At 34.5% G+C, this 27,487-nt stretch overlaps 2 protein-coding genes and 1 pseudogene across 4 annotated transcripts; all 3 read right to left on the reverse strand.

Annotated features, from left to right (window-relative positions):
- Nucleotides 1-201: 201 nt before the first annotated feature.
- LOC122296154 lies at nucleotides 202-1,786 on the reverse strand. Its single transcript, XM_043105603.1, has 2 exons — nucleotides 1,180-1,786; nucleotides 202-971 (listed from the first exon to the last, which is right to left on the reverse strand). The coding sequence occupies exons 1-2, from the start codon at nucleotides 1,784-1,786 to the stop codon at nucleotides 202-204; spliced, it is 1,377 nt and encodes a 458-aa protein (XP_042961537.1).
- A 13,709-nt stretch (nucleotides 1,787-15,495) lies between these two features.
- Nucleotides 15,496-16,649, reverse strand: LOC122296155 (annotated as a pseudogene).
- LOC122297718 (wall-associated receptor kinase 2-like) lies at nucleotides 16,513-19,620 on the reverse strand. Of its 3 annotated transcripts, none has more exons than XM_043107866.1 (4): nucleotides 19,544-19,620; nucleotides 18,076-19,099; nucleotides 17,714-17,890; nucleotides 16,513-17,129 (listed from the first exon to the last, which is right to left on the reverse strand). In XM_043107866.1, exons 2-4 carry the CDS (start codon nucleotides 18,896-18,898, stop codon nucleotides 16,810-16,812), a joined length of 1,320 nt encoding a protein of 439 aa, XP_042963800.1. In that variant the 5' UTR covers nucleotides 18,899-19,099; nucleotides 19,544-19,620; the 3' UTR covers nucleotides 16,513-16,809. The 3 variants fall into 3 exon arrangements, with proteins under 3 accessions (XP_042963800.1, XP_042963799.1, XP_042963798.1); XM_043107865.1 differs by having other exon boundaries at nucleotides 19,400-19,610; XM_043107864.1 differs by having other exon boundaries at nucleotides 18,076-19,610.
- Nucleotides 19,621-27,487: the final 7,867 nt, after the last annotated feature.

Below are 27,487 nucleotides of genomic sequence, written 5' to 3' on the forward strand. Positions count from 1 at the left end.
CGTCCAGCACTCTACCATCTTCCGACAACATTTTTCCAAGTTTATTCTTTGAATGTTTAACTCGTAAAGCAGCATGAAAAACTTTGAGTTGGAATCCCCTTCTAAAAGCCATTTTATCCGTGACTTTTGACATGCCAACATTTCTTCCTGGTTTATCCACTGCAAATGTGACTGTTTAGCTTCCAAAAGCTCCATTTCTGTCTACTCCAAACCAGTCCGTACCAGCTCTTCTTCCAGCAAGTGAACCCGGTCACCTAGTTTCTGAATCTCCACATCAACACGACCAGACACTTCTTTATTCCATTTCATTAACTCGCCTTTTAAATATTTCAACTTTTTCCTAATCCGCTCCATAGCATTCCTCTCAAAAACCTTATCCCAACAACTTTTCACCAAAGGAAGACATCCCTCATGTGTACCCCAAATACGGAGAAATCGAAAAGGCTTCATATAGTGTTCTCGTTGACTGGAAAAATTAAGCACCATAGGCAAATGATCAGAAGATGTCCGAGGCAGATAACACAAACCAGCTCCCTCAAACTCATTTAGAAATTGCACATTCACCAAAATACGGTCTAATCTCGCCCAAATCCTCCTACCACCAAGCCTTCCATTACACCATGACAATCGGTTTCCTTTCGAATGAATATCCAATAATGCACAATCATTAATGCAACTATTAAAATCCATCTTTGCCCGAGGTGCCTGAAACACCCCTCCTACTTTTTCACTATCGCTACGAATAATATTAAAATCTCCCCCAACCAACCATGGTAACCCTTGAGGATTTTGAAGCCTGAGATATTCCCATAATTCAACCCTTTTATCCCGGAAGCAACTAGCATACACAAAAGACGCAAACAAATGTCTCGACCCAAAAGAAAACCATCCTGAAATAGCTTGATCCGAACATGAAGACAGCTCAAAATCCACCTCCTCTGCCCAAAAAAGCCAAACTTTCCCACCCACTTCTGAATTATTAACAAAAAATGGCAATCTCAACCATCTCGCCCATCTACGACATTTATTCGCACTAATAAAAGGTTCTAAAATAGCCACCACCAACGGACGACTTTTATTCAAAATACACCAAAGTCTAAATTTCGACGAACCAATGCCCCTAATATTCCAAATAAGAATAGTCATAAAGAATTAATTAATTTTTTTTTGAGCGAGTACGACGCTCCAGAGCAATTATAGACTTCTCTTTCCTCACCCCCTTCACTTTCTTTAAAGGTATATGCAATTTTGGATTAGAATCAAAATTCTTTTCTGCCAACTCATTTAATTCTCCCTCTTGTTCTCCATCAGAAACTGTTCGGAAAAGGCCAGTCGCATTCCTCAGGTCAACTTCTATAAATTCATCTTCTCTAGCCAGACTTCCCATCTCAAACTCCAAGGCCTCATCCACCAAATGCAAACCACTTCTAGGACCCGATTTACTCATACTCTGTTCCATCTCTGATTCAGAGCTATCTTCACCGTCCACATCACTCCATTTAGTCGGGCTCACAACTTGATTATATACCGGCAGTATTACCTCTAGCAACCCTGCATGATCTTTATCTTGTCTACATCCCTCCTGGTTCCGTTGTATATCATTCAGCATAGGTATTTCTAACTCTTTCTCTATTTCCCCATCCTCACACTTCTCATAAGCCACACCCAAATTTGAAATAAATAAAACTGCTCCCTCTTTTCCAACCTCTTCCTTTTTACGTGAATGAATTCTATTCAAAATCTCCATCCACCGAGACTTTGTTGATTCTCCTCTTTCCACCTGCATTGTCTTCAACCCATCCTTCTTTGCTACATTTTTTACTTCTTTCCATATCACTTTCCCTGTTTTTTTATTTTCCCCATCTAAATCAATAGATTTTTTCTACTTCAAACCAGTTCCCCTTGTGCAGTTAGCATCATTATGCCCCTGTTTTCGACATGAACAACAATACTTTGGCAAAGCTTCATAAAAAACCTCTTGATAATGACTTAGCTGACCATGAGGAGGTCCCAACCAAAACGACTTCCTCAGCGGAACAGAAATATCTATCTCCACACAAATTCGTGCCATTCCAGGCCGTGTAACACATGCCGTCGCATTATCCCTTTTCAAGAATTTTCTGAATCCATCTCCAATACTCCTTAATATTGATTCTTGAAAATAATTTGGAGGAAGGCCTGGTAAATTCAGCCAAACTGGAACCAAAGGAGAGTCTTCCTCTTCTATAAAATCTGGAGACCAATGGAATACCCTGAAAGGTACCCCAAGCACCTCCGAATTTCCTCTTGCCATAACCAAAATAAAGTCTTCTTCTTGACTCATCCTCACCAGAATATTTCTTGGATTTTGCAGTTGCCCAATAACTGGTATTTTTCTCAAACCCCAACGAGCTTGAATAAAACCCCTGATTTGGTCAAGAGATGGCCTTCTCCGTAAAAATTTCAAAACCACCGAAAATCTGAATGGTTCAGCCGATAGTTGCACCTCTGTTTTTGAAAACACAAAAAATTCTCCCCCTCGTGGAACTTTGGATCCCTATGCTGAATCACAACTGAAGGAAGCATCTGTGGATTTGAACCCACAACATTTGCAAACCGACGAATATGCGCCTCCCCTTGATCTATGGAACTATCCACTTTGCTTTCTCCAATCTTCGGTTGAAAAATCCCTCCTTTCCCACAACCCCCCGCTGGCGGCTGAGGGCCAGCGCCCAAAGCCATGAAAGAGCACCCAAAATCGCCTCAACGTTTGAGAGAAAAAAAGACCTAGTGCCACGTCATCACATAGTAACCCCAGCTCATTGGCAATCATTGACTTACTCTACGTTAAAATAGTACTATACTTATATTGATAGAATATACTCATAATATTCTAGCATATACGATACTATGACTTATTCTTTCTTATATTTAGTTTATTATGTAAATCAATTACTATTTTTAACTTCTTGTACATCTATTCTTTCTCAGGCCTCATTTACCTATAAATAAGGTACAGTTTCATATATAGAAATACAAGTTATTCTCTCTTAATTTTATTTTAACTTTTTATCTATCATGGCAACAGAGTCACCAATTTCTTAAGTTCTCTTGTAGCATTTCTTTTTTTATTTGTGATAATTCTCATATTCAATGTATTATTAGCTGTTCTTTTCTGTTTAGCACACGTCGTCTAGTTGCTACTTTCCTTTTAATCATCAATCTTGTACATCAGCTAATTTTCACGCCTTATACGACTTCTATTGTAGTTTTATATACACTAATCACTACCATATATAGCTTCATTTTTTGGAGCAAAAAATATTTCATTTTGACGAGATACGCACCATACCCCGCATGCCACCTGAAATTTCTACCTACCGTCCACCTGTGCCATGCACCACAACATCTTCTGATCAATTTCATTTCTATCTTATTATTTATCACTTCTATAATTAAAGAGTTTTACTATATACAAGTAAAGTCGCGTACAAATCTGCATACTAATACTGAATCATTCATACTTAAAATTTAAATTAACACTGTTTTTAATAAAATCTACTTTTTGACCAATCACATCAAATTGATGCATATATTAATGTACAATTATACTTGCAACTATATTTTTCCATAATTAAATTACTGATCCATAGTGTTGTGTCTCTTTTGTTCTTTTAAATTGTAGAAAAAAGGATTGTACTGTTGTGTGGATGTCCTTTAACCGTACCTCTTACTTTTAAACATATCTTTTGGGAAAGAGCTAGCAGTGCTACTCTGCCATGTGAGTAGCACCACTCCATTTGACTGTTAGTATACTTTGTAAGTTTTACCTTTTTAATATTTTTTTTAATATTTTTTTTAAATATTTTTAAAAATGAAAAAATGCACCAATATATAAAAAAAATCACTTTTTTAATTATTAAATAAATAAAAAATTTTAAAAAAATTAAAAATGTTAAGTGATACACTTGAGTGGTATATTACAAGCGGCAAAGTAGTGTTTCAGTTTGAGAAGAGTAAAGTGAGTCTCATCGTACTGACAAAATGAAAGTAATTTTTTTCCTGAAAGTAGCTCCCCGAGTCTTGCTCCAAAACAATAGACATCACTTCTCTCTGTCAAATGGCTTGTCTGCAAGCCAACATGCCAGTAATATTTATGAAAAAATTTAATTATAAGTACAACTATGTACTAATATGTGTACTAGTTTAATGTGTATTAATCATGAAAAAATCTAGTTGTAAGTACAACTATGCACTAACATGTGCACCAATCTAATGTGATTGGTCAAAAAGTAAATTTTTTTAAAACAGTAATAATTTAAATTTTGGATATGAAAGAATCAACATTGGTACACAGATTAGTATGCAACTTTACTTATATATATATAGTAAAACTCAATATTTATTGTCCCCCGTCCCACGATAAATCGACCCATTTTTGTTGATCAAGCATCGAATGACGTCCCACTAGTGACATGAGTACCACGCAATGCGGAAACCTACTTTAGTCCCACATGATATATGATCTCTTCTTCAAAAGAAAAGCAATGTTTTTTAACTTTGGATAAGCAAAATATTCCCCAGTACCATCATTGTGGGCTATAATTATGGGCTATAATTAAATACCATAAATTAGGTAGTACTGGAATTACCAATTTAAGCAATTAATTAATTTGCATTAAATTGGGAAACTTGACGAGAGCATCCACTCTATATGATCCTCACATGACCTCTCTCTTGAGCATCCATTTAACTAGAATATTTGCCACTTAGTAGATCGTCAGCTGCCTCGCCGGCCTCCAAAGCCATTACATTTTTTTGGAGAAAACCTATTTATAAGCCTTATTTTTTACACCTCTAGCACATCATTGATGTAAAAAAATTTCACATGCATCAGCTATAAGTGATGTGCTTACAATACACCAAATTATATATAGCAAAACTTTTTTTTAAGATAAAGCTAGCCAATACATTTATACTCCAATTATAGATTAATGCTTTATCCTTTATGTATCAAATTATCAAAAATAAAAACTATGCGTTTAATTATAAAAAGGAAAAAGGGAAAATAATGCTCACATCGAATTTCAAGTACGTGTAGTTAATGAGATAGATAAAAAAAAAATGTGAGTTATACAATATATAGTATTGGCAGTTAGATCTAAGCAAGATATTGACATTATATGTTTTTTATAGTTTCAAATACATGAATGTATTAGTATTAATAATTTAGAGTACAAATTGTAAAACTTCTAGTAATATTTAAAATATACAAAAAAATATATGTATATATATTTCTCGTGTGGGTAAAGAGGGGAAAAATAAACGAAAACAGGGAAAAAGATCAAAACACATACAGGTGGAATAAAACGCAAATTCAAGCAATTGGTGACACAAAGTAAAGATATGATCTTATCCAAAGATAAAAGTAGCAAAAAAATGAATGCATCATCTTTTGGACTGGCCGGAAAGCAAAAGATCCCCACAACAATAATTTAAGAGTTCAATGATGGAATGACTCGTAAAAGAAGAGTCTTTCTTTTCTAAGAAGTCTCCCAATTAATGTTAACTAAGGGTGTCTATTAAAAACAAATAATTATTCAAGCGAATTATAACGAATGAATATCAGGAGTCTATATATATATATATATTCAAAAGTACGTAAAAGTAAAGAATCTTAGGATCCTTCTTGTTGGCCGGCCAAGTCGTTGTTGTAAAATCAGAACTCCATTCAATTTCCATCAACCGTTCAGAAAAGTTGGAAGGATTCAGAAAGATCAGAAAGATAGAAAGAATTAGAAATTTGAAGGAAACCATGCAAGTGGAAATTAAAGGGAAAAGGAAAACATGCAAAACGCAAATTATTTTGACCCCACAGGTCTGTAAAAGCTAATGGTCCAACAAAATATGATCAAAGTAGGAAGAATGAAAGCAATGTTTTTAACTTTGGATAAGCAAAAGATTCCCCAATTCCATCATTGTGGGACAAATATTTCTGGTCTGGAAAAAGAAAAAACAAAAGAAAACGGGAAAAAGGAAACACAGGTGGAATAAAACGGAAATAAGTTTGATCGATCCCACACACAGGTCTACCAGAGAAGCAATACAACAAATAAGAATTCAAGCAATTGGTCAGACGAAAGATACCTTATCCAAAGATAAAAGTAGAACAAAATTAATAGCATTGTGTTTATGACTGGGGAAGCAAAAGATTCCCACGCACAACAATAATTTAAGAGCTCAATAGAATGACTCGTAAAAGAAGTCTTTCTTTACTCATAAAAGAAGTCTTTCTTTTCTTTTATGAGAAGTCTCCCACTAGTGGTACTATGGTCTTTAAGATTTCTAATATTTTTTTGATTGAAATTACCTAAATACCGTTGTATAGTAACACAAACGTCTACTAATTCACTTAACCAATTAGTTAGTCGATATTCATGTAATTATACGATAAAAGAGCATTAACATAAGATAAATCAAATGTAACTTGCAAATAATATCATAGCGAAATGAGTACTCAAAATTTTCGCTAACATGAATATATGATTAATTAAACACTGATCAATTATGGGAATGACTCTTAATTTGTTTGGAAATAATAACAAAAAGTAGACATATATGAAATGGATTGTAATCTCTCTAAATTCTTTATCTAAACTTTAAGGCATAAAAGCTAGAGATCGAAATATAATATATGAAATAGAATTTATAATATTTATAATTATGTAAATATAATATATATATATATATATATCTACATCTCTTAAAGCACAACTAATGTAAAGCAAAGGGTTTTATTGAGAAATATATATGTATTCAATATTATATTTATATTTTCTTGCACTCTATTATAAAAAATACATATATTTTTTTTTAAATTCAACTGTACTTTAAATTTACCAAATATTCTCGAACTTAATTGCTCATTAAGAAAAATGTGATTCTTGAACATATAATATAAATATATATATATATATTTATATGGCGCGGTTATTTAATTCTTTTATTTATCCAAATTGTATTTAATTTTTATACCTGGTAAAACTTAATTATGATAATTGATTAATAATAAAATTGATATATCATGGTATATACAAAAATGATATTCTTTATTACGTGGTATATGTGATCTACCATATAATATATAATATATATATATACACATATATTATTTTTTTATTTAAAAACTAAAAACCAGCGGCCCCCTTGGCGCCCTGCGGCCTGCCTAGTTTTTAAAAGAACATGCATATAGTTATTAACGATCCATGAGAAAATAATTAGATTTCTTTTCTCTGTATGTGAGATTACATTCTCCTTTCATAATAATGGAGGTAAAATTTTAATTATTACTATATGCTTAATTATTATTTTAATTTTTTGTATTTGAACATATTTGAATTATAAAATCAATAGTGCTACAATTACAAAAAGATTTCATATAAGTAAAACTACAAACTAATATCATAAGTTTATATAATAAGTTATAATAAAACTAATTTTACAATTTAATATACTACATCAAGTCATGTCAGCTTGTCGATTTATTCTTGTTTAATCTTTTTTTGGCTAAAGAATTTTCAAAAGAAAAAAAAAATCTTTTAGAAAGTAGAAAATATCTCAAATTCAAACATTAAATTAAAAATACTTTACCAAAAATAATTCACCAATAAAAACTAATTAAGAGATACATGTACGTACATGAAAATAGTCATAAAGCAGACATCTAATTAGATACACGACTTGCTTGCCAATACAAAATTAAAGCCTTCAATATTACAAAGCACACACCAACTAACATTATAGCATACACAGATCTCTTAACAGCTAACACTCTTAAGTACTTGAACATTGAATGCATTTAGTCGACACTCCTAATTTCTTTTCGAATCTAAGCCAAGCAGTGGAGGCTTATGCACTACAAAAGATTACACTTTTACCAGCGATTAATAATCGCCGCGAAAACAAGAAAAATTCCTGCTATATCTATATCCCGGCGATAACATAATCGCTGCATCTTCGCCGGTACTATTCAGCCAGTTTCTATATACTGCGGCGTAAAGAAAAAATCGCCGGCATATATGCATATATACCAGCGATTTTATAATCGCCGGCAAATCAATTTAAAAACGTTCTCTATTTGGCAGCGATTTAAGAATCGCTGCCATTTACTAAGCCAGCGAGTTCTGAAATTTATTCGGTTATGAAATTTATTTCCCAGCGAGTACAAAATCGTTGTCACAGTAAATAGCAGCGATTCTAAAATCGCTGCTATATAAATTTCCGTTATGAAATTTATTTTCCAGCGATTAAAAAATCGCTGGTATATACCATTACAGCGATTTTTTAATCGCTGGCAAATAACTTTCATTACCGAAACCTATTTTGCCAGCGTTTGTAAACTTGCTGCTATTTAGTATGCCAGCGATTCAGAATCGCTGGTAAATAAATGTCACAACCGAAGTTTATTTGCCAGCGATTCATGACTCGCGGGTATACACTATCGCAGCGATTTCAAAATCGCTGCTATATCGTGCATTATATCCCAGCGTTTAACAAATCGCTGGATTATATATGGCAGCAAATCATAAATCCCTGTTTCATAATGTCCCAGCGAGTATGGAATCGCCGGTATATAATATGCCAGCGATTTATGATTCGCTGCCAAATAGTTTAATAAAGAGAATCTATTTCCCAGGGATATGGAAATCGCTGGGATATAGTATAGCAGCGATTTTTGTTCGCTGGGAACTACAGTTGAAAACTGGAATTTGTTTACCAGCGATTATAAAATCGCTGCTATGCCAGACAACGTGATCGTACATGCTTGTTTGTTGTTTTTTACTGTTTTTAACGGCGAATTTTCAATCGCCGCCAAAACTTGAGCATCGAATTTTAATAACCCATTATTCTTACTAAGTCCCATAAGATCTAGTAAGAATAATGGGTCTCATTAATAGTTCCCAAGCATGAAAATTCACTTAATTAGTGAATTTTCATACTTTCATCCAATTATACCTGATTGACATGACCAATTATAGTTTCCATACATCAACAAATATAGCTGAGACCATTCTATCAAAGTGTTTAATTTCACACAAGTGTCAATTCAATTAACTATCATTGGGTGGAAATTCTTACTGATCATATCTCAAATACAAGCTGAGCGATTAATTACATAATAAACTATCATCTGTATTATATAATTGATTTGAAGACTGTAGTATCACTAAAATAATCTATACCAAGTTACACATTAATATAACAAGTGAGACTTATGTTTGGGACATTTCCACCCACACTTGGGCACTTTGGGCATTTGATTAACAATGGTGGCGAGCATGAGACCCATTTCACTGACACCTATTTTCAGATTGCATGGAAGTCAATACATGCATATTTTCCCCTGAGATATCAAAACAGTGAAACCCAATCATAATGTATTCAAGTAATTGGAAGATGAAGCCTCAAAACTAATATTTAAAAGAGGAAAATGAACGTGATCATAAAATCAATTTCATGGCAGTTACCTTAGTCTTTGTATTAAGTGGGCGATACCCACAAGGTAGAAGCACCTGCTAATTGTTGGACTAGGCGATGAGAGCACAAAATAGGCGATTTAGAAAAGCTAGAAGGATTTGGAAAGAGAAAGATTAAAAGAAATAGAGATTTGAAGGAAGATGCTAGCAGCTAATTGGTGGTGATAAGAGCAAGAAAACATGGTCGGGAGTGAGGGGCAAAGGAATAATGGGAGGAAGTGGATGCGATGGGTAGTAGCAATAATATTCGATCATGTTGACAGCCAAAGATTGAGCCCGTCTTAACCCTAAGGATTAAGGTTTATCTACCATCATCCAATGGCTTTAGTGTTTCATTTCCCATGCTATCGATGGTACCTGTCGAACAATAGCTAGTGGTTGTTGGAAACTCCCCAAGTGTGAAATGTCATTTGAATATACAGCCAGTCAAGCCATCTACCGAAAGTTTCTAGTAGCAAATATTGATCAATATTTGTGCACCGAAAGAAGCCTCCCTCTTGGTCAAGAAATGTGAGATTTTGTCCCCCATGGCTCCTCCTATAAAAGGAGGTCATTTGCTGAATATTAAAATGTTCCTCAATGCAGTGAGAGATAAAGGCAGGGCTAAGGGTGAAAATAGGTTCTGGGAAAACCCAGAACAGGGGGCATTTTGAGAGATAGAGAGTTTATTTATCTGTGTTTGTAAAATTATACAAACATATTGAAAATACTTATTTTCTGCTTCAATGGACGTAGGCAAGTTGCCGAACCACTTAAATATTATCTCTCTATCTTCTTGTGTGATTTTTGGACAGACCAAAGGCGCAACAATTAGTATCAGAGCTTTGGTTTCGTGCTGTCCAGAAAAATCAAATTGGTCGAAAGTAATTTTTGATCACACAATGATGTTCCTCGCATCAAGACGAATTCATTGCCACAAACGGCATCAAAAACGGATGCCAGAGGAGGCCATACGCGCCCCTAGAAGTTGGAGAGTGCACAGATGCACCTCAGTCGCACCAGAGGAAGAAGACGAGTGGGAAACACGCGCCCCCACTCGCGGCTGGAGGAAGAAGACGTGTGGGAGACACTCTCCCACGCGCCCCCACGCTCCGGCACGCTCTCCCACGTGCCCCCACTCACGGCTGGAGGAAGAAGACTTATGGGAGACACTCTCCCACACGCCCCCACGCTCCGACATGCTCTCCCACGCACCACTATAACAGAAGACTGATCTAAACAGTCAGAAAGTTGCAGATCGATTTTGGGCTAGATTTAAGCCATTCAGAATCTGATTTCAACGATCAAATAGTGCTTTCCAACTATTTGGATCATTCCAGACTCATTCGTACGGTGGGAATGTTGAGATTCGCAATCGGTACTTTCGATCTGAACTGTCCATGAGTTGTAGATCATTTTGGGTTAGATCTACACCAGTTGGAGTTCAATTGCGATGATCAAATAGTGCTGACAAACTATTTAGATCATTTCGGACTCATCTGTACCATGGGAATGTTGAGATTCGCCATCGATACATTCGATCTGAACTGTCCATGAGTTGCAGATCATTTTGGGCTAGATCTATGCCAATTGGAGTTCAATTGTGATCAAATAGTGCTGACAAATTATTTGGATCATTCTGGACTCATCCATATGGTGAGAATGTTGAGATTCGCCATCAGTACATTCGATCTGAACCGTCCACGAGTTACAGATCATTTTGGGCTAGATCTAAGCCATTCGGGATTCAATTGCAATGATCAAATAGTGCTGGCAAACTATTTGGATCATTCTGGACTCATTCGTACAGTGGGAATGTTGAGATTTGCCATCGGTACTAATGATCTGGACCGTTCATACTTCAGATCAATTGTGGGCTTGATCGTAGCCAGTTGGAGTCGTGATGGACTCATTTGTTTTGGGCTTGATCGCAGCCAGTTGGAGTCGTGATGGACTCATTTGTTTTGAGATTGATCATAGCCAGTTGGAGTTGTGACGGATTCATTTGTTTTGGGCTTGATCTCAACCAGTTGGAGTCGTGACAGACTCATTTGTTTTGGGCTTGATTTAAATCAGTTGAGATCGCGAAGTTTGAGGAGCAAACTTCAGCTCATTGAAAGATGCTAATTAAATTGTTATATCAGCAGGTTTTGGCAGTCATACAACTCATGGAGCATAATGTTATTAAGAGGAGAACCGCAACGGATCTCATTATGACTTTCTTTGAAAAGCCAGTTGCAAATAACAAAGTGCAGATAAAGAAACAGTTCAACTTCAGAAAATGCAGAAGGTACTATTGTTGCCTAATATTATTTAGCGTTGTGGTCAAAACGTTGGGAGGTCATGAGAATGAGTAATTCCGCAAAGAAAATGAAGCTGAAGTTTCTTAATGTAAAAAATCTTATCCTAGATGAAGAGGTGCGCAGAAGATATTCTGACAAGATCTTGAGTTGTTGGTCTTGAATGTTAATAGTAAGGGAAGAGGCAAGTCAAGATCTGTACAATAGATGACTCGCTAGAAATTGTGGCAAGATAGGCCATAAGAGATTGCTAAAATCAGAAAAAAACTGATAATGATGTTGTGAATATGGTGACTAAAGAAATACATGTCATCATATTTCTTGCAGTGCACAATGCTATTAAAGACAGCTTGAAGACAATAGTCATTCAGGTGTGTTTTCTCAAAAGGGCGTGGAAGGTCACGAATGATTCATTGGTCTTGGCTCGTGGTAATGGTCGTGTGAATTAGACGAAGAAGTAAAAGGAACTCAGTTTTACTTTTCCTCATCTAAACTTGAAGAAATCTCTCTAGACCAAGACATGAAGCGAAGGTGTGAAAGATGGGAACAAAACGTCAGATGTTCCAGGGATATCTATACCTAAGGTTAATTATCACATAACTGCCAAGACGATCAGACATCCATGATGGTTACTACCTTAAACTATATCCTATTGAATGAAGGTAGTGAACTACGGTATGAAGAAAAATCTTGCAAGAATAAAGATTATGCAAGTTGAAGTTAGCTGAGACTGCACATAAGATGGGTACATCGACTGAAGACAGGATATTTTAGAAGCAGGATGAGTCAGTCGCCCAGGTTAGAGATGGAGACCTCATCAACAGGTTCTCTGATATGTGTCAAGGTCCGTGCAAGACCATTGATTCCCAGTGCAATGGGAGATGTATTGTCCTATATAGATGTGTTGATTAAAGGCACTATACGTGATAAACTAAAATTATGCATCACTTTAGTTAGTCTTCTAATTTGAAGACATGAACTGTAAAATTGCAAAAATGATAAGGGATGATGCTGGAGATAAAGACTAGCATGTTGAGAACCAGTCTCCAAGTTGGAGATTGGTGTGATTGTAGGATTATGGAGCCTGGTTTGAAAGCTGTAAAGGCACCAGATAGATAGTTCGCTCGGTTGTGGCTCGAGTGAAGCTCAGTTTGCTCAAGGTGTACATGAGTGCAAACTCATGGACTCGAGCGAAAGAAGAATCCTAGAGAATTGAAATTGTGCAATAAAGCACTTGTAAATCTCTTCTGAAGAAAATCTCTTGCAAGCTCCGTGGATGTAGACGATGCTGATGTATTTGAAGATACATTTGGAGAGGCATCTGGACATCTATTTGAAGACATACCTGCAGATGCGTTTGATAGCGGAAATATCTCATGGCTAACAAGCATTCCAATGAAGGAGTGTAATCATTTGAAGGATGCAACTATTTGTAGCATCCTAGTGTGGCACACTTGGGTGGAGGGAGTAATTGTTGGAAACCCCCCAAGTGTGAAATGTCATTTGAATATGCAGCCAGCCAAGCCATCCACCAAAAGTTTCTAGCAGCAAATATTTACCAATATTTGTGCACCAAAAGAAGCCTCCCTCTTGGTCAAGAAGTGTGGGAGTTTGTCCCCCATGGCTCCTCCTATAAAAGGAGGTCATTTGCTGAACATTAAAATGATCTTCACTGCGATGAGAGATCAAGGCAGGCTAAGGGCGAAAATAGGTTCTGGGAAAACCCAGAATAGGGGGCATTTTGAGAGATAGAGAGTTTGTTTATGAGTATTTGTAAAATTGTACAAACATATTGAAAATACTGATTTTCCACTTCAGTGAACGTAGGCAAGTTGCCGAACCACTTAAATATTGTCTCTCTGTCCTCTTGTGTGATTTTTGGACAGACCAGAGGCACAACAGTGGTAACATCAATAATTAAAGATTGCACAGACATACTAACTCTCAATGTTGTGATTATCTTTTTCCTTGAATGCTTTTCCTTAACTCTCGTTAATCCATCCAGTTCTAGTGCCAGTTCCTTCATAGTAGGCCTATCGTCTCCGATCCTTTAACACTAAGGCTTCTTATTGCAAAATTAGCAACCTTTTTTATTTCCTCCGCATTACTCCCATTGTGAATGTGGTCGTCAAGAATTTCCAATAGTCGATCCTCTTCAAACATATATAAAAGTTGAAAAATGAACTTGGTTTGCTCATACTTTATAGAGTATAGATCATTATTCATGGTGGTGGAGCCACTTAAATAGATTAAACACATCACTTTCTAAATCACTAGTAACATGAATTATGAAAAGATAAACATAACTAGTGAGCTAACAACAAGAAACGAGAAAGAAAATGATCCGTCAAATCATGTTTATAACTTCGGAAAAGCAAAAGATTCCCCCATATCATGAAAAGAGGAAATTGCAGAGAGGAATTAGATCATGGCTTAATGTATTAATTTGAAACCAAATTGCGGTGGTCGCATGCATGCACTTATAAAACGTAATTTTTATCGTGCATAATTACCAAGTACTAGGGGGCCCACTCTAAATTAATTAAGCAATATCTAATCTTCTCGATCGGTCAATCTACTCGTATATATAAGTGTATAATATTCATGCTCTATTGGAATATTAAAGAATAATGAACCCTTAAAAAAGGCAATTACTTACCTAATTAGATTCTACTTCTATGCAAAACCAAGATAAAAATTTCATTAAAGAATTCTAAAGTATAAACTGATCGGAATAGATAAGACATTAAAGCAACACTTCGATGCAAAAAGCAGGAAAAAGCTAATTAATTACCTACAAAAACATTTCTTATCCGAAGACAAAAGTTGGTAAGAATGATTCCACGAGCAATAATTGAAGCATTCTTTTTTTTTTTTTCCCTGTTTGAGCAAGAAATTATTAAAGCAAGGGAAGGACCATACAAAAGAAGTCTTCCGCGAGCAAGCTGGATGCTTTTCGCATGATTAGAAGGAATTCCACTTGTAATGTAAATAGTTTGTGATATATATTGATGATGGAATATTGCCTCCTTTTTTATGTACGTCCATTCTTGTAGGTTATTTTCCACATGAATGTCATTATATTGGGACTGGTTTGTTGACTTAGCCACAATATTGCGCTTGAAACTGTTGAATAAATTTGTTTTTAATGACCATAATTAGCTATTAGATGCCAACTCACGTACCTAGCTGTTTAACACCAAAAAGTTTATTATATTTTCCTCCTAATTAAGCTAATTAATCCTATTGATGGATTTAGTTTTTTTCTTTTACTGTGTTTAAAACTCTTATCTCCTCGGATAACCGATACTGGATTTAGCTAAATGCTTTTCATTCTGAAGTAAGTAGTGCATGGAAATCGGTTAACAATTCGTTTCACTAAATTCTCACAAAAGCTTTCAATGATATTGCATATCTCACATAGAACACGTTACATTACAATCACTCAAGAGAATATCACTTACATACATGTCACACCTCTCAATTACCACGTACATGAACATGGTATATAAAGCTATGACCACATTCTTTCAATATTAAAGCATGCATACAAGGAGACCAAATTTCCTTTCATTGGAGAGATTTTCTTTTTGGGTTGGGAGAGAGGAAGGGAGGGGGAGAGGTGAAGGGAGAAAATGGTTGGTGATGATGAATGCCGACAACTATGAGAGATAGGCTATGCTAGCCTTAGGATGAACAAGTTATCTAGCATCATTATCTGTTGGTTTAACTACTTGATTTCTCATGCTGTCATCCGCAACAACGCTATTGATGGAAGAGCTGCAGATGTCAACATCAATTCCCAAAGAATGTGTAGGTGCATTAGGCAATTGTTCAGTCTGTTGTGTGTTGGGATCAACCTTTTTCAACGAGTGTTTTTCTAAAAGTCTTAATCCCTCCAACGCCTTTGTTACTTGCTTCATACTAGGTCTATCCTCCCCTCTTACCTTTAAACACTTTTTTGCTATATTAGCAACTTCCTTTATTTCCTCAGTATTACCTTCTTTGAGAATGCGATCATCAATAATCTGAAGGAGGCGATCCTCTTTTATTGCAGTTACAAAATACATTGCTAGATTTCTTTCACTTTCAGGCCTATCCATGGAAAGTGCTTTTTCACCTGTTAGTAGCTCTGCAATAACAACACCAAAGCTATACACATCACTCTTTCCAGTTAGTTGGCTAGTATGGAAGTATTCTGGGTCCAAGTATCCCAAAGTTCCCTGCACCACGGTTGTTAATCTTGTGTGGTCAAGAGGCACTAATCTTGAAGCTCTAAAGTCAGATATTTTTGCTGTATAGTTTTCATCTAGAAGTATATTTGTAGTTTTCACATCTCTATGTATAATAGACATAGAAGTCTCGAAATGGATGTATGATAAGGCCTCTGCAGTTTCTAATGCTACCTTTAGACGTTTCTCCCATGAGAGCAAGGATGACAGGTTTTTATCATGAATATGCTCAAAAAGTGTCCCGTTTGTGATGAATTCATATACTAGTAAGGGTAATTCGGTCTAAAGACAACATCCTAATAACTTCACCACATTCTTGTGCTTAATTTTAGTAAGCACAACCATCTCATTTATAAACTGCTCAATTTGGCTCTGATCAACAACATTGGACTTCTTAATGGCGACCACTCTACCATGTGGTAAAACTCCTTTATAAACAGTTTCAAAGCCTCCTTGGCCAAGGATTCTATTTTTATGATAGTTGTTAGTGGCTTTTCAAGCTCTTCTGCGCTGAAGATTTTAGCTGGCTCATCAGATTCTTTGTGATTCAGAAGTTGTCGTGTTGAAAAAAAGCCACCTGCAGTGTGAAGCTCTTGGCGTATTAGGCGCCCCCCTCCCCACATGCTGCAATTTGCCTGCTGCACCGAACGCACATGCACCGTTCGGTGCTTTTGTTTCTATTAGGCACCGATCCCATAATTTCAACAGCAAACTGCTGCATCGAGACTGATCAGCAAGAATTGCTTAAGAGAACTTCTCCTATAAATAGGAGAGTTCTGATCTTCAGAAGATGCAGAGGGAGAGAAGAAAAATAGAGAGAAAGAGGGACGTGAGAGAGAGATAGAAATTTGTAGAGTGATTTGTAAATCTCGTACAAATTCTATAAAAGAGGCTCCAGTGGATGTAGGCAATTTGCTGAACCACTTTAAAATTATTTTGTGTGATTTTCGGATAGGCCTGTGGCGCAACATGTCGTTCTAAGATTAAGCCACCATTTTGTTTGAAGAAGTACTTCTGTTTCAATTTTTTGACCGTTCTTCTTTGCATTACCCAATATACCAACGAACTTCCCACGAGCAGGGTTAAAAGGCTTATGCAGACACCTGTAATTGTTCAAGCATGCATTTTGACCATATAGAATGTATTTCAATATCTTCTTCAGTCACTAACATTATAGCACATGCAATGACTTCAACAAAGCTGATATTTCAATGTGTAATATACGTAATATATAAAAATGACGTACAAGGAGTTGAGTTTCGAGTTTTAACTTGGCTAGTGGTCATCATTAAAAAGAAAGATTTAAAGCCTAGCTAGCTATAGCTAGTGACTTTGGAGAAGCAAATTAGATCTATCATTAGCAGATTTCAACTACGTTTCATGCGTACGAAAGGTAAGGTTACAAATTAATTACATGGATTAGAAAGAGTGAACTAAGTTTTGAATTAACTTACCCATCTCAAAACATTAATTTTCTCAACTTAAAAGACTTTTACATTAATCAAAATGCATGGCCAGTTCATTTTAGACCAAATATTTATAATTACTGCATGGGAAGTGAGTGAGGTAATTGCATGGGAAACGAAATCCATCATGTATAAATGTAGTTAGTAAATTAACAAGAAAATGAAAATAAAAGAGACGAGTAGTACTGCAATACCACTATTCCTATATATGTTATACATACCCAGGGCAATAATCATGATCTTGGATTGGCCTTTTCGACTACAACCTGTTCCAGGCGGCATCCTCCCATCGCCTTCATATCCGTTGGGACATATACATGTGTAGTTCCCGATAGTGTTGGTACATGTTGCAGTAGCATTGCAGGGATTCCGATCAAGATCTTTGCACTCATCAATATCTGAAACACGTGAGTACTACAGTTAGTCCGTCGTCATCGAAATACAGCCATAACAGTCTGCTCATTTAACAAGTACAACATGAAATGATTAATTAGCTAATAAAAAATGAGCTGACATTAAAAAAAAAAAAAAAAAAAAAGGGCTTATAAAGTAAAACAAATGAACACCATTAATAATTAATTACCTTGGCAACAATCCTTGTGTTCATCAGGAAGGTATGGGTTCCCTTGATAACCTGGGGGACACTTGCAAATATACCCACCACGACCATGGGGTTCCGAACAACTACTATTTGCTGCTTTGCATAAATATCTTGTCATACTTTTCTGAGCATCTTTGCACGTCTTATTTCCAACTGCCCAATCAAGCACCAGGGGTACAGTCTCCCTTTTCGTTAAATTTGTAAAATCTAGGGTGGAAAAGTTGTATGCCTGTGTTTCCCCTATAAAACCTAAACCACATGATTGCCCCGAGGTTCTGCCGGATCCATTAATGTAAATGCTCTGAACGTTCAAATTATAATTCGCTGTGTTTTCTGGGATTGCAGAATGGCAACAGCCAAGGCCAGAGCAAGAGCCGTTAACCAAACCGGAACTGTTGCCACAGAATGATATGCACCCAGACATGAAAGTATAATCTTGTTCATGCGAGCCACTAATGTAGGCGTAAAAGTTACAACCGACGGCAAAGATACTGCTCTTCTCAAGTGAGATGCTAAATTTCGACAAGTTGAGCAAGGCAGAGATGCGGCTGAGACTAGGCGGATTATCAAAATCTGGCCACCATTGGCAACGACGGAATACCAAATTTGAGACTCGAAGTTCACCATCAGGAGAGATGTTGAGGACATCTATATTATGATCAACGCCCAGAAATGGTTTTGGGGGCTGGAAATTAAGAGTAGTTACATATGATGAGAAAAGATGGATCAAGTAAGCAGCCCTTGCTTGTACCAAATGGGTAGGGGATGCTAACATTTCCGCATGTGCGGTTGCAGCTCGGATCATTGGGTTGAGGTGCTGATAAAACTAGCTGGACCCCAGTAATCAGATGTAGCAGCACTACTAGTTGTTCCAAAAGCTTTCCATGCAAAGCCATGGCTGACCTTCTTTTTGTCTGATCTGTGCTTCAGTGCTTCCGAAATAACTTGTCTTTCTTTGCAGCTCCCTCTTATAAAACAAGCTAACATAGAGAGACTTCAAGTTGGCCTGATGAACGGTTAGAAAGGACTTAATAAGGTAGATATATAATAAGAAGCATTAAAAATACATAAATCAAAAAATTTATTTCGTTTTGATGTTTGCATCCAATTTAAAGAATATTAAAAAAATTATAAACTATCATCTTTTCATGATCATCATATTTACACTAGTGAGTAGTTAGTACAGTTAGTACAGGTTCCAAAAAAGTATCTTAATTAGGAAGGCATGCAAAAGAACAACAAAAAGGATGCCAATTTTTGTACAAGCAGTTGTAACTTATGACACATTAAACACAGAGAACAGGACCTGACAAAACTTTAGATTATTTGACTCCTCATTTTCAGGAAAGCAAAACGGATTCTTTTTCTGAGCACTGAAAGGAAAAAGTAATTAATTGCAGGAGAACCAGACTATAGCTTTCTCCATGGCAGGTTCGTCGATGATCATCACCTCTCGTTCTTGAGCAACTCTATGAAATATTAGCCACTTCCTTCAGCTTCCATGCTTTCTCTTGTTCTTTAGCTCTACGTGTGTTTTCGAAAATTTAAACAACCTAGTATCCATTAAATAAGAAGGAAGATAAAAGTTTAGAGTGACTTGAGATAAAAGTTAAAAATTAAATAAAATATTATTATAATATTATTTTTTAAAATTATTATTATTTTAAAATTTTAAAAAAATATATTATTTATTATCTATTGAATTAAAATTTAAAAAATTAATAATTATGAAAGAGATGAGATGAGATTAAATATTTTTACTGTTTAAAGAAGGCTTTACTCTTCTTTTTCCCCCTTACTGGCCGTAGGGGCCAACCGTTCCAAAGCTATCAGTATCATATTTTCTTTCTATAGAAAAACACACTTTCTTAACAACCTCAAATTCAGTTGTGATATCCAAATTGACATGTTATACAAGTTAATAATATATTAATATAAGTAATTAATCTATTTTTTTAACAGTTTAAACTTAATTTTGATATAAATAATGATTTCACAATATCCTCAAATATTAAAAATAATAAATTGGTGAGGATTTTTCCTTGTTGGAAACTACTCAATTTGGACAAATTGTTGTGTTGTCCTATTTAAAAATTAATTCCCACCTTTGCAATATTGTTAGTATACTAGTAAGAAATAGTAATTTTTAGGGATAATTAAGTACACATGACTTAGGATGGTTTGGTTACACAAAACTAAATTATGTCATCTTATATCATATAATCATTACAATTACGCTAAATTTTTATACAAAATATAATAAACAATTTAGTTGTTCAAATCCCAAAATAAAATTAATATTAAAAAATTGTAGTATAACAATATTTTATTCAATTTTTAACAAAATATCTTATCTCATCTCATTTAAACTATGTAACTAAACTATGAATAATATTTACAGTTTTAGAACGTATAAATCCCGTACATTTCTTTTGAAAAAAATAAATAAATTTAGAATTTATATGAAAAAATTATTTTTTAACGGAAGACGCTTTTTTCTTTTCAAATTAATTAATTATGCAAGACTTACACACCCTCTAACATTACTCTTCTAATTGAATAAGTGCCAGAAACTTGAGATATACTGAGAATCATATACAACAGATGCAGATCTCATGAAGTTTACTAATTTAGTACAAATGAATTGCTTAAATTTGTTCCATCTTTTTATTATTTGCTAAATGGATATATTCCATTTGTTAAAGTTCAAAACATTGTTTTGTTCATTCTTACTTTTCTTTTGAATAAGATGTGATGTCATATCTTGCTGGACCATTTGCTTTATCTTTTTTAGTTTCTTTTGCAAGTTTAAAATATTAGCCATATGTAAGCTGCCCCACTACTTTTCCTTTATTTGCCATAAGTTTCTCGAGAACTTAAAATAATTATATATATTCCATTTTCTTCTGTCTAGAATTATCCTTTTGTCTGCTTTTTTGTTTTCCCCTTTTTAGTAACCATAAAAAACAGATGTTTATCTGGAATCGACGTACCGTTAATCAATGCCTGAAAGAAAATATATGCGAAAAATATTGTGACACGTACTGTTTGTAAGTAGAATTTTTCTTTAAAGTTTTGTGATATTGCTATATACTACCCATCGCATCGACCGTGCTTCCTCCCATTATTTCTGCTCCTCACTCCCACCATATGTCTTGTTACTCTCACCACCAATCATCTGCTAGCAGCTAGCATCTTCTTTCAAATGTCTGTTTCTTTCAATCTTTCTCTTTCCAAATCCTTCCAGCTTTTCTCGTCTTTTTTTGTATTGCTCGATCTCGACGTGGCCTCCAAAAATCATAGTTAAACGTACAATAATAATTAAAACATCAACGTCCAAAAATCTCTCTCTTACCAAATTCTTTCTATCTTTCTGATGTATCCAAATCCTTCTAACTTTTCTAAACATCGTTTTTGTGCTCCCGTCGCCTCCAACAATTAGCGGCTAGCTGGCGCTTCATCCAGTGATTTTGCATTTAATTTATACTCTAAAACTGATACAGCTTATTGGAAATACTTTAATTTGATTGTCAATAATTTACAATTCACTTTTTTTTATCGATCTTAGCGGTTGAAATTAAATGAGCACAATTTATCAGATTTTTATAATTAAAGGACAAATGGTTTTAGGTTTAATACTTGATATATATGTAAATATAAAATATTTGAGATTTAAGTTTTACCATGTTTTTCTTTATAAATGACATCTAAATCTTCAGATGTATAGAGTTTTCCTCAACCGTATATAAGTAGATCAACAGAAGTAAACACTATTTTTGTTTTAAAGGAAAAAAGAAGCCAACTTTTATTTCATTACCTTAACTTGTTTAGATTGGTTCCAGTTTTGATGTTGAGTAATAATATACACAACACATTTTCACAATATATTTTACAATAATATTATAAGTTGGGGATATTTTTATAAAATAATGTTATTTTTATAAGTTGTTTTATAAAAATACCCCTTATTTAACACATTATTGTAAAATATATTATAAAAAATATTATGTGTAAATCATTTTCCTTTGATATTTACATCATGTAGACTTACTTTCTAGTCGGTCATCGTGATGGGACATTTAGGGAATTATAATTGATGTTTTGGGAAATCATCCATTACAAGAAAAATAAATTTTTGTGACTAATTTATAGCAACGAAAAGATTATTAGCAATTAATTTTAATTGTTAATAGTCTTTTCGTTGCTATAAATTAATCACAAAAATCTATTTTTTTTGTAGTGATCAGAACTTCTCTGTCTCCCTTCTACTATCCCTGCCTCAAACACCCTCTCCGCCATCTCTCTTCTCCTTGTTGTGAGCTACTGTTGTGCTCTCTCCCCCGGCCCTCCTAAAGTCACTGTCGTAAATGATTATTTTTGTTGATTTACAAGACGGTAATAGAACACCACTAAATCCTATCTACTTTTTCAACTTTGATGCAAACGTCGATAAATGTGTATTTTGTATATTTTGAAATGGCATCATTAATCATGTTTATGGCAAAGCAATAGATTTCTACAACCATAATTTAAGATCTAGCCCGATCATGGAATGACTCGCTCATAAAACAAGTCTCCCACTAGCACTTTTATGGTCTTTAAGATCTCTAAAATTTTTATCCAGAATCTAAGTGTTAAGAGTATAAGGAGAATGCATAGATGTAATCAGTGAGCCAATGATCCAACTGGAAAGAACGAAAAAAACCTTTATCAATGACTAAAATCTCTCTTCCATATATCAAACAGTATCAAAGAATATACCAATTGAAGACTAATTATTATAGGAACTAGCGCCTAGGGTGGCAAACGAACGAAATTCTTGTGGTTTATAATGATTTTAAGTTATTTAAACCGTAATGTTAACTGATTTTTAAGAATATAAACTAAAGGTAATTCAAAAAGTTGAAGGAAGTGCCTAATTATTATTCCAAGATGTTACTGCTCAAGGGCGAAATTAGGTAAGGATCAAAGTCCATAGACCTATAAACTATGAAGGAAGTCATGATCATAGTCCATTATGATGGGGAATCTTTTGCTTAATTATTCAAAGTTATAAATATGACTTTGGTCATTCCTAGTAGTGCTGCCTTTAGATTAGCATTTCTGCTAAAGTAGTGGATCGATGATGATCATTTGCTTTCTCGTTTATATGTTGTTTTGCTTGCCTTTTGTCGGATCAAAGTAATTTGTGTTTTCCACTTGAGTTCCCATTTGCTATTTCAAAAGTTCAGAAGGCATCGATCCCAACACTAATCCTCGTATTTTATTATAGAGGGTGGAATTAATTAACTTCCAGATACGTACAAATCATGCATGACTCCTCAACAATCCATCAAAGTCTACAGTTGACTGTCCTCTGTATGGTCTTTAAGATTTCTAACATTTTTATCCAAAATTTAAGTATTAGAGTATAAGGAGATTGTATAGATGTAATCAGTAAGCCAATGATCCAATTAGAAAAAATGAAAAAATCTTTATCAATGATTATAATCTCTCTTCCATATATCAGACAGCATCTAAGAAAATACCAATTATAGATTATTATTATAGGAATTCTAGGGTGGCGAATGAATGAAATTCTTGTGGCTTATAATGATTTTAAACAATTTAAACTACAATATTGATTGATTCTTTAGAATATAAACTAGAGATAATTCAAGAAGTTGAAGGAAGTGGCTAATTACAATTATGCCAAATTTTCATACAAAATATAATAAACAATTTAGTTGTTCAAATTTCCAAACAAAATTAATATTAAAAATTATATTATAACAATATTTTATTCAACTTTCAACAAAATATCTCATCTCATCTCATTTAAACTGTGTAACTAAACTATGAATAATATTTACAGTTTTAGAATGTGTAAATCTCGCACATTTCTTTCGAAAAAAATGAATAAATTTAAAATCTATATGAAAAAATTATTTTTTAACAGAAAACACTTTTTTCTTTTCAAATTAATTGATTATGTACGTAAGACTTACACACCCTCTAACATTACTCTTCTAATTGAATAAGTGCCAGAAACTTGAGATGTACTGAGGATCATATACAACAAATGCAGATCTCATGAAGTTTACTAATTTAGTACAAATAATTAATTGCTTAAATTTGTTCCATCTTTTTGTTATTTGCTAAATGGATATATTCCATTTGTTAAAGTTCAAAATAATGTTTTGTTCATTCCTACTTTTCTTTTGATGTCACATCTTGCTGGATCATTTGCTTTATCTTTTTTAGTTTATTTTGCAAGTTTAAAATATTAGCCACATGTAAGCTGCCCCATTACTTTTCCTTCATTTGCCATAAGTTTCTCAAGAACTTAAAATAATTATATATATTCCATTTTCTTCTGCCTAGACTTATCCTTTTGTCTGCTTCTTTGTTTCCCCCTTTTTAGTGACCATAAAAAACAGATGTTTATCTGGAATCGACGTACCGTTAATCAATGTGTGAAAGAAAATATATGCGCAAAATATTGTTACATGTACTGTTTGCAAGTAGACTTTTTCTTTAAAGTTTTGTGATATTGCTATATATATACTACCCATCGCATCGACCATGCTTCCTCCCATTATTTCTGCTCCTCACTCCCCACCATATGTCTTGTTGCTCTCACCACCACTCATCTGCTAGCAGCTAGCATCTTCTTTCAAATCTCTGTTTCTTTCAATCTTTCTCTGTCCAAATCCTTCCAGCTTTTCTAGATCGTCTTCTTTTGTATTGCTCGATCTCGACGTGGCCTCCAAAAATCATAATTAAACGTACAATAATAATTAAAACCTCTATTACAAAAGTAGGATGGAATCTCACAGTCAAAGAATAACAAATCTAATTATTTTCTCTTTCCTAGAAGAAAAAAATATCAGAGTTTAGATATATAATTGCTAATAAACTTGTAATTAAAAAATAAGACTCACCAACAAAATTCATATATATATGTATATTATTTTCCAGTATTTTATGTGGTAGATAAAAGATGCCCAAATTGGATCGTCATCGTTAAGACAAAACCAAGAGACGTGTATGACACTGGTGAAGAGGAAGTGACTGACGACGACGATGAGGATAAATATTTCGTCAATGAATATTGTATTAACACTTCCAACGATAAAGCTATTAAACTTGGTATTGACGATATTGTGTGGACGCGAAATGACATAGATGGAATGACAATCGAAACTCGCTAATAGTGTTGAGGTTTCGTTTATATTTCTATAGGCTTGTTTACATCAATTTTCTTTTATATAGGCCTGTTTAGTGGTACTATTTTTGCTATATCGTTTTGTTGGTATTTGGGTTTTTTAATTTTGTTCTATATTTTTGTAAAATCCAGGTACTTTGATTGTTACTATGGTATTCCTTCGCCACAAGTGAGGGTTTATTAATAAATTCAAGCGGGGTCACTAATGGATATGTGACAACCCTCTCTTTAATTTTTTTTTTAAAACATATGATATCTCTTATCACATAAATGTATCTCATATCATGCTCAAAATATTATTATTTCTATTGATTTGCATATATGCAACTTTTTTTTTTTTGTATAGGTACAATGGGTCCAAAAAAGAAGGCAAAGACTACAAGTTGTCTATAGTGAGACACAATCTGATAGGGCGGCCCATTCATTACCCTCTGTCGATGGGCCACCCCTTTCCGTTAATAGGATGGTGGAGTCATCACCTTCTATAGATTGTCCTTTACAGTCATCATTATCTTCACAGCAAGAGACCTAACCTTCTCCATCTAACCAAATGGAAGGACAACTATCCACACATACGGAGATGAGCAGAGAGACCGAGCCGTGCACATCTGTACCAATAGCACCTAGTTCAGAAGCAGAAAATGTCGACTCGTGTTCCGACATTGGAGATCGCTTTATCGTCGTCGTAGGTATGTTTTTGTTTTTCTTACTTATTATTTATTTAACTATGAATGAAGATTTACAAAATACTAACAATGTAACTAAATCCATTTTTGCAAATAGTAATGGCGATCGAGTAAATAGACCATTGCACTCGATTCTTGACATTTGGCATCTTCCAGAAGGGGAGCGCATTGAAATAGAGCTCAATCTTCTTGGTCAACCGATAAAAAGGCAAGACTCAAAAGTGGTAAGGTTTGCTGGTCTGATAGTGAGAAGTAATAAGTTGGTTCCAATAATTTACAAAGATTGGAGGTCGGTGCCTAATACCGTGAAGGAGGAAGCGTGGGATCTTATAAATGTATGATTTTTTATAACATCATATTAAAACATTATTAATAATTAATAGGTATATTTTAAAATATGTTTTTAGAAAGCTACTCACACACTTGTGTAAATTTTTTTTGATTATAGGGCAAGTTTAAAGTTGCTGATAATAAATTGGATGTATTCAAAAAATGGATACTAAAGGACTTGGGGAAGAAATGGAAAGACTACAAGCATGAGTTGAAGAAAAAGTTACTTAATGAAAAAGACACCTCTGCAGCACAAGTTGTGGCAAGGGCAAGTCCTGATATGGTGGACTTAGAGCAACTGGCAGAATTGGCCAATCTTTAGTTCGATCCAGAATATATGGTAACAGTGCGCACATTTTTGTTATATATTTATAAAGTCAACCAGCTAGTTATTTTCATAATTCTCATAATCTTCGTGATGTTGTAGTCAAAATGTAATAAAAACAATGAGTGTTGTAAGAAGCAGGTGATTGTTTACAGCGGAGGATCGAGAAGTTTAGCAAGATATGCCCATGATGTGGTATTTATTTAATTAATATTTATTTATTGTTGAATATTTGCTAGTTCTTTGTTTTCGATATATGTGTTTAATCTAAAATATTGGAAGCAGAAAAAATCAACTGGGCCATTGCCAAGTCAAGCCCAGTTGTTTGTCAAGACCCATAAGAAAAAGGATGGCACACACTACAATGATGAAACGAGAAAGAAAGTGGTATGTTTATTTTCAAATTTATTACTTTCTAATTTTAATGGATTTATAAGATGGAGAATAATGTGTAATTTTAATTGTCTATTACAGGTTGAGATGGAGGAACTTTTAACACAGGACACAAATCCTATAGAAATGGGGTCTGGAGGAACCATGACTTGAAAATCAGATGATGTTTATTCGAAAGTTATGGACTTAGAACGGCCTGGACGTGTGCGCGGTTTGGGGTTTGGGCCAACCCTTACAAGGCAAACTTGTCAACATTCACTACCAACTTCAAACCAAGAAGATGGTATATCAAATGAAGAGTTTGATAAAATGCGGAACAAATTAACTGAATTGCGGAACTTAGTAAACACATTTGTGCATGCACAGGTGAGCACCCCATATATGTTTAGTTGATATCAGTTAACCCTATTTTGAAATTTTTGGACCTTAATTTGAATTTATATTCAGGTTTCA

The sequence above is a fragment of the Carya illinoinensis genome, chromosome 15 (assembly GCF_018687715.1).
Source record: "Carya illinoinensis cultivar Pawnee chromosome 15, C.illinoinensisPawnee_v1, whole genome shotgun sequence".
NCBI lineage: Eukaryota > Viridiplantae > Streptophyta > Magnoliopsida > Fagales > Juglandaceae > Carya > Carya illinoinensis.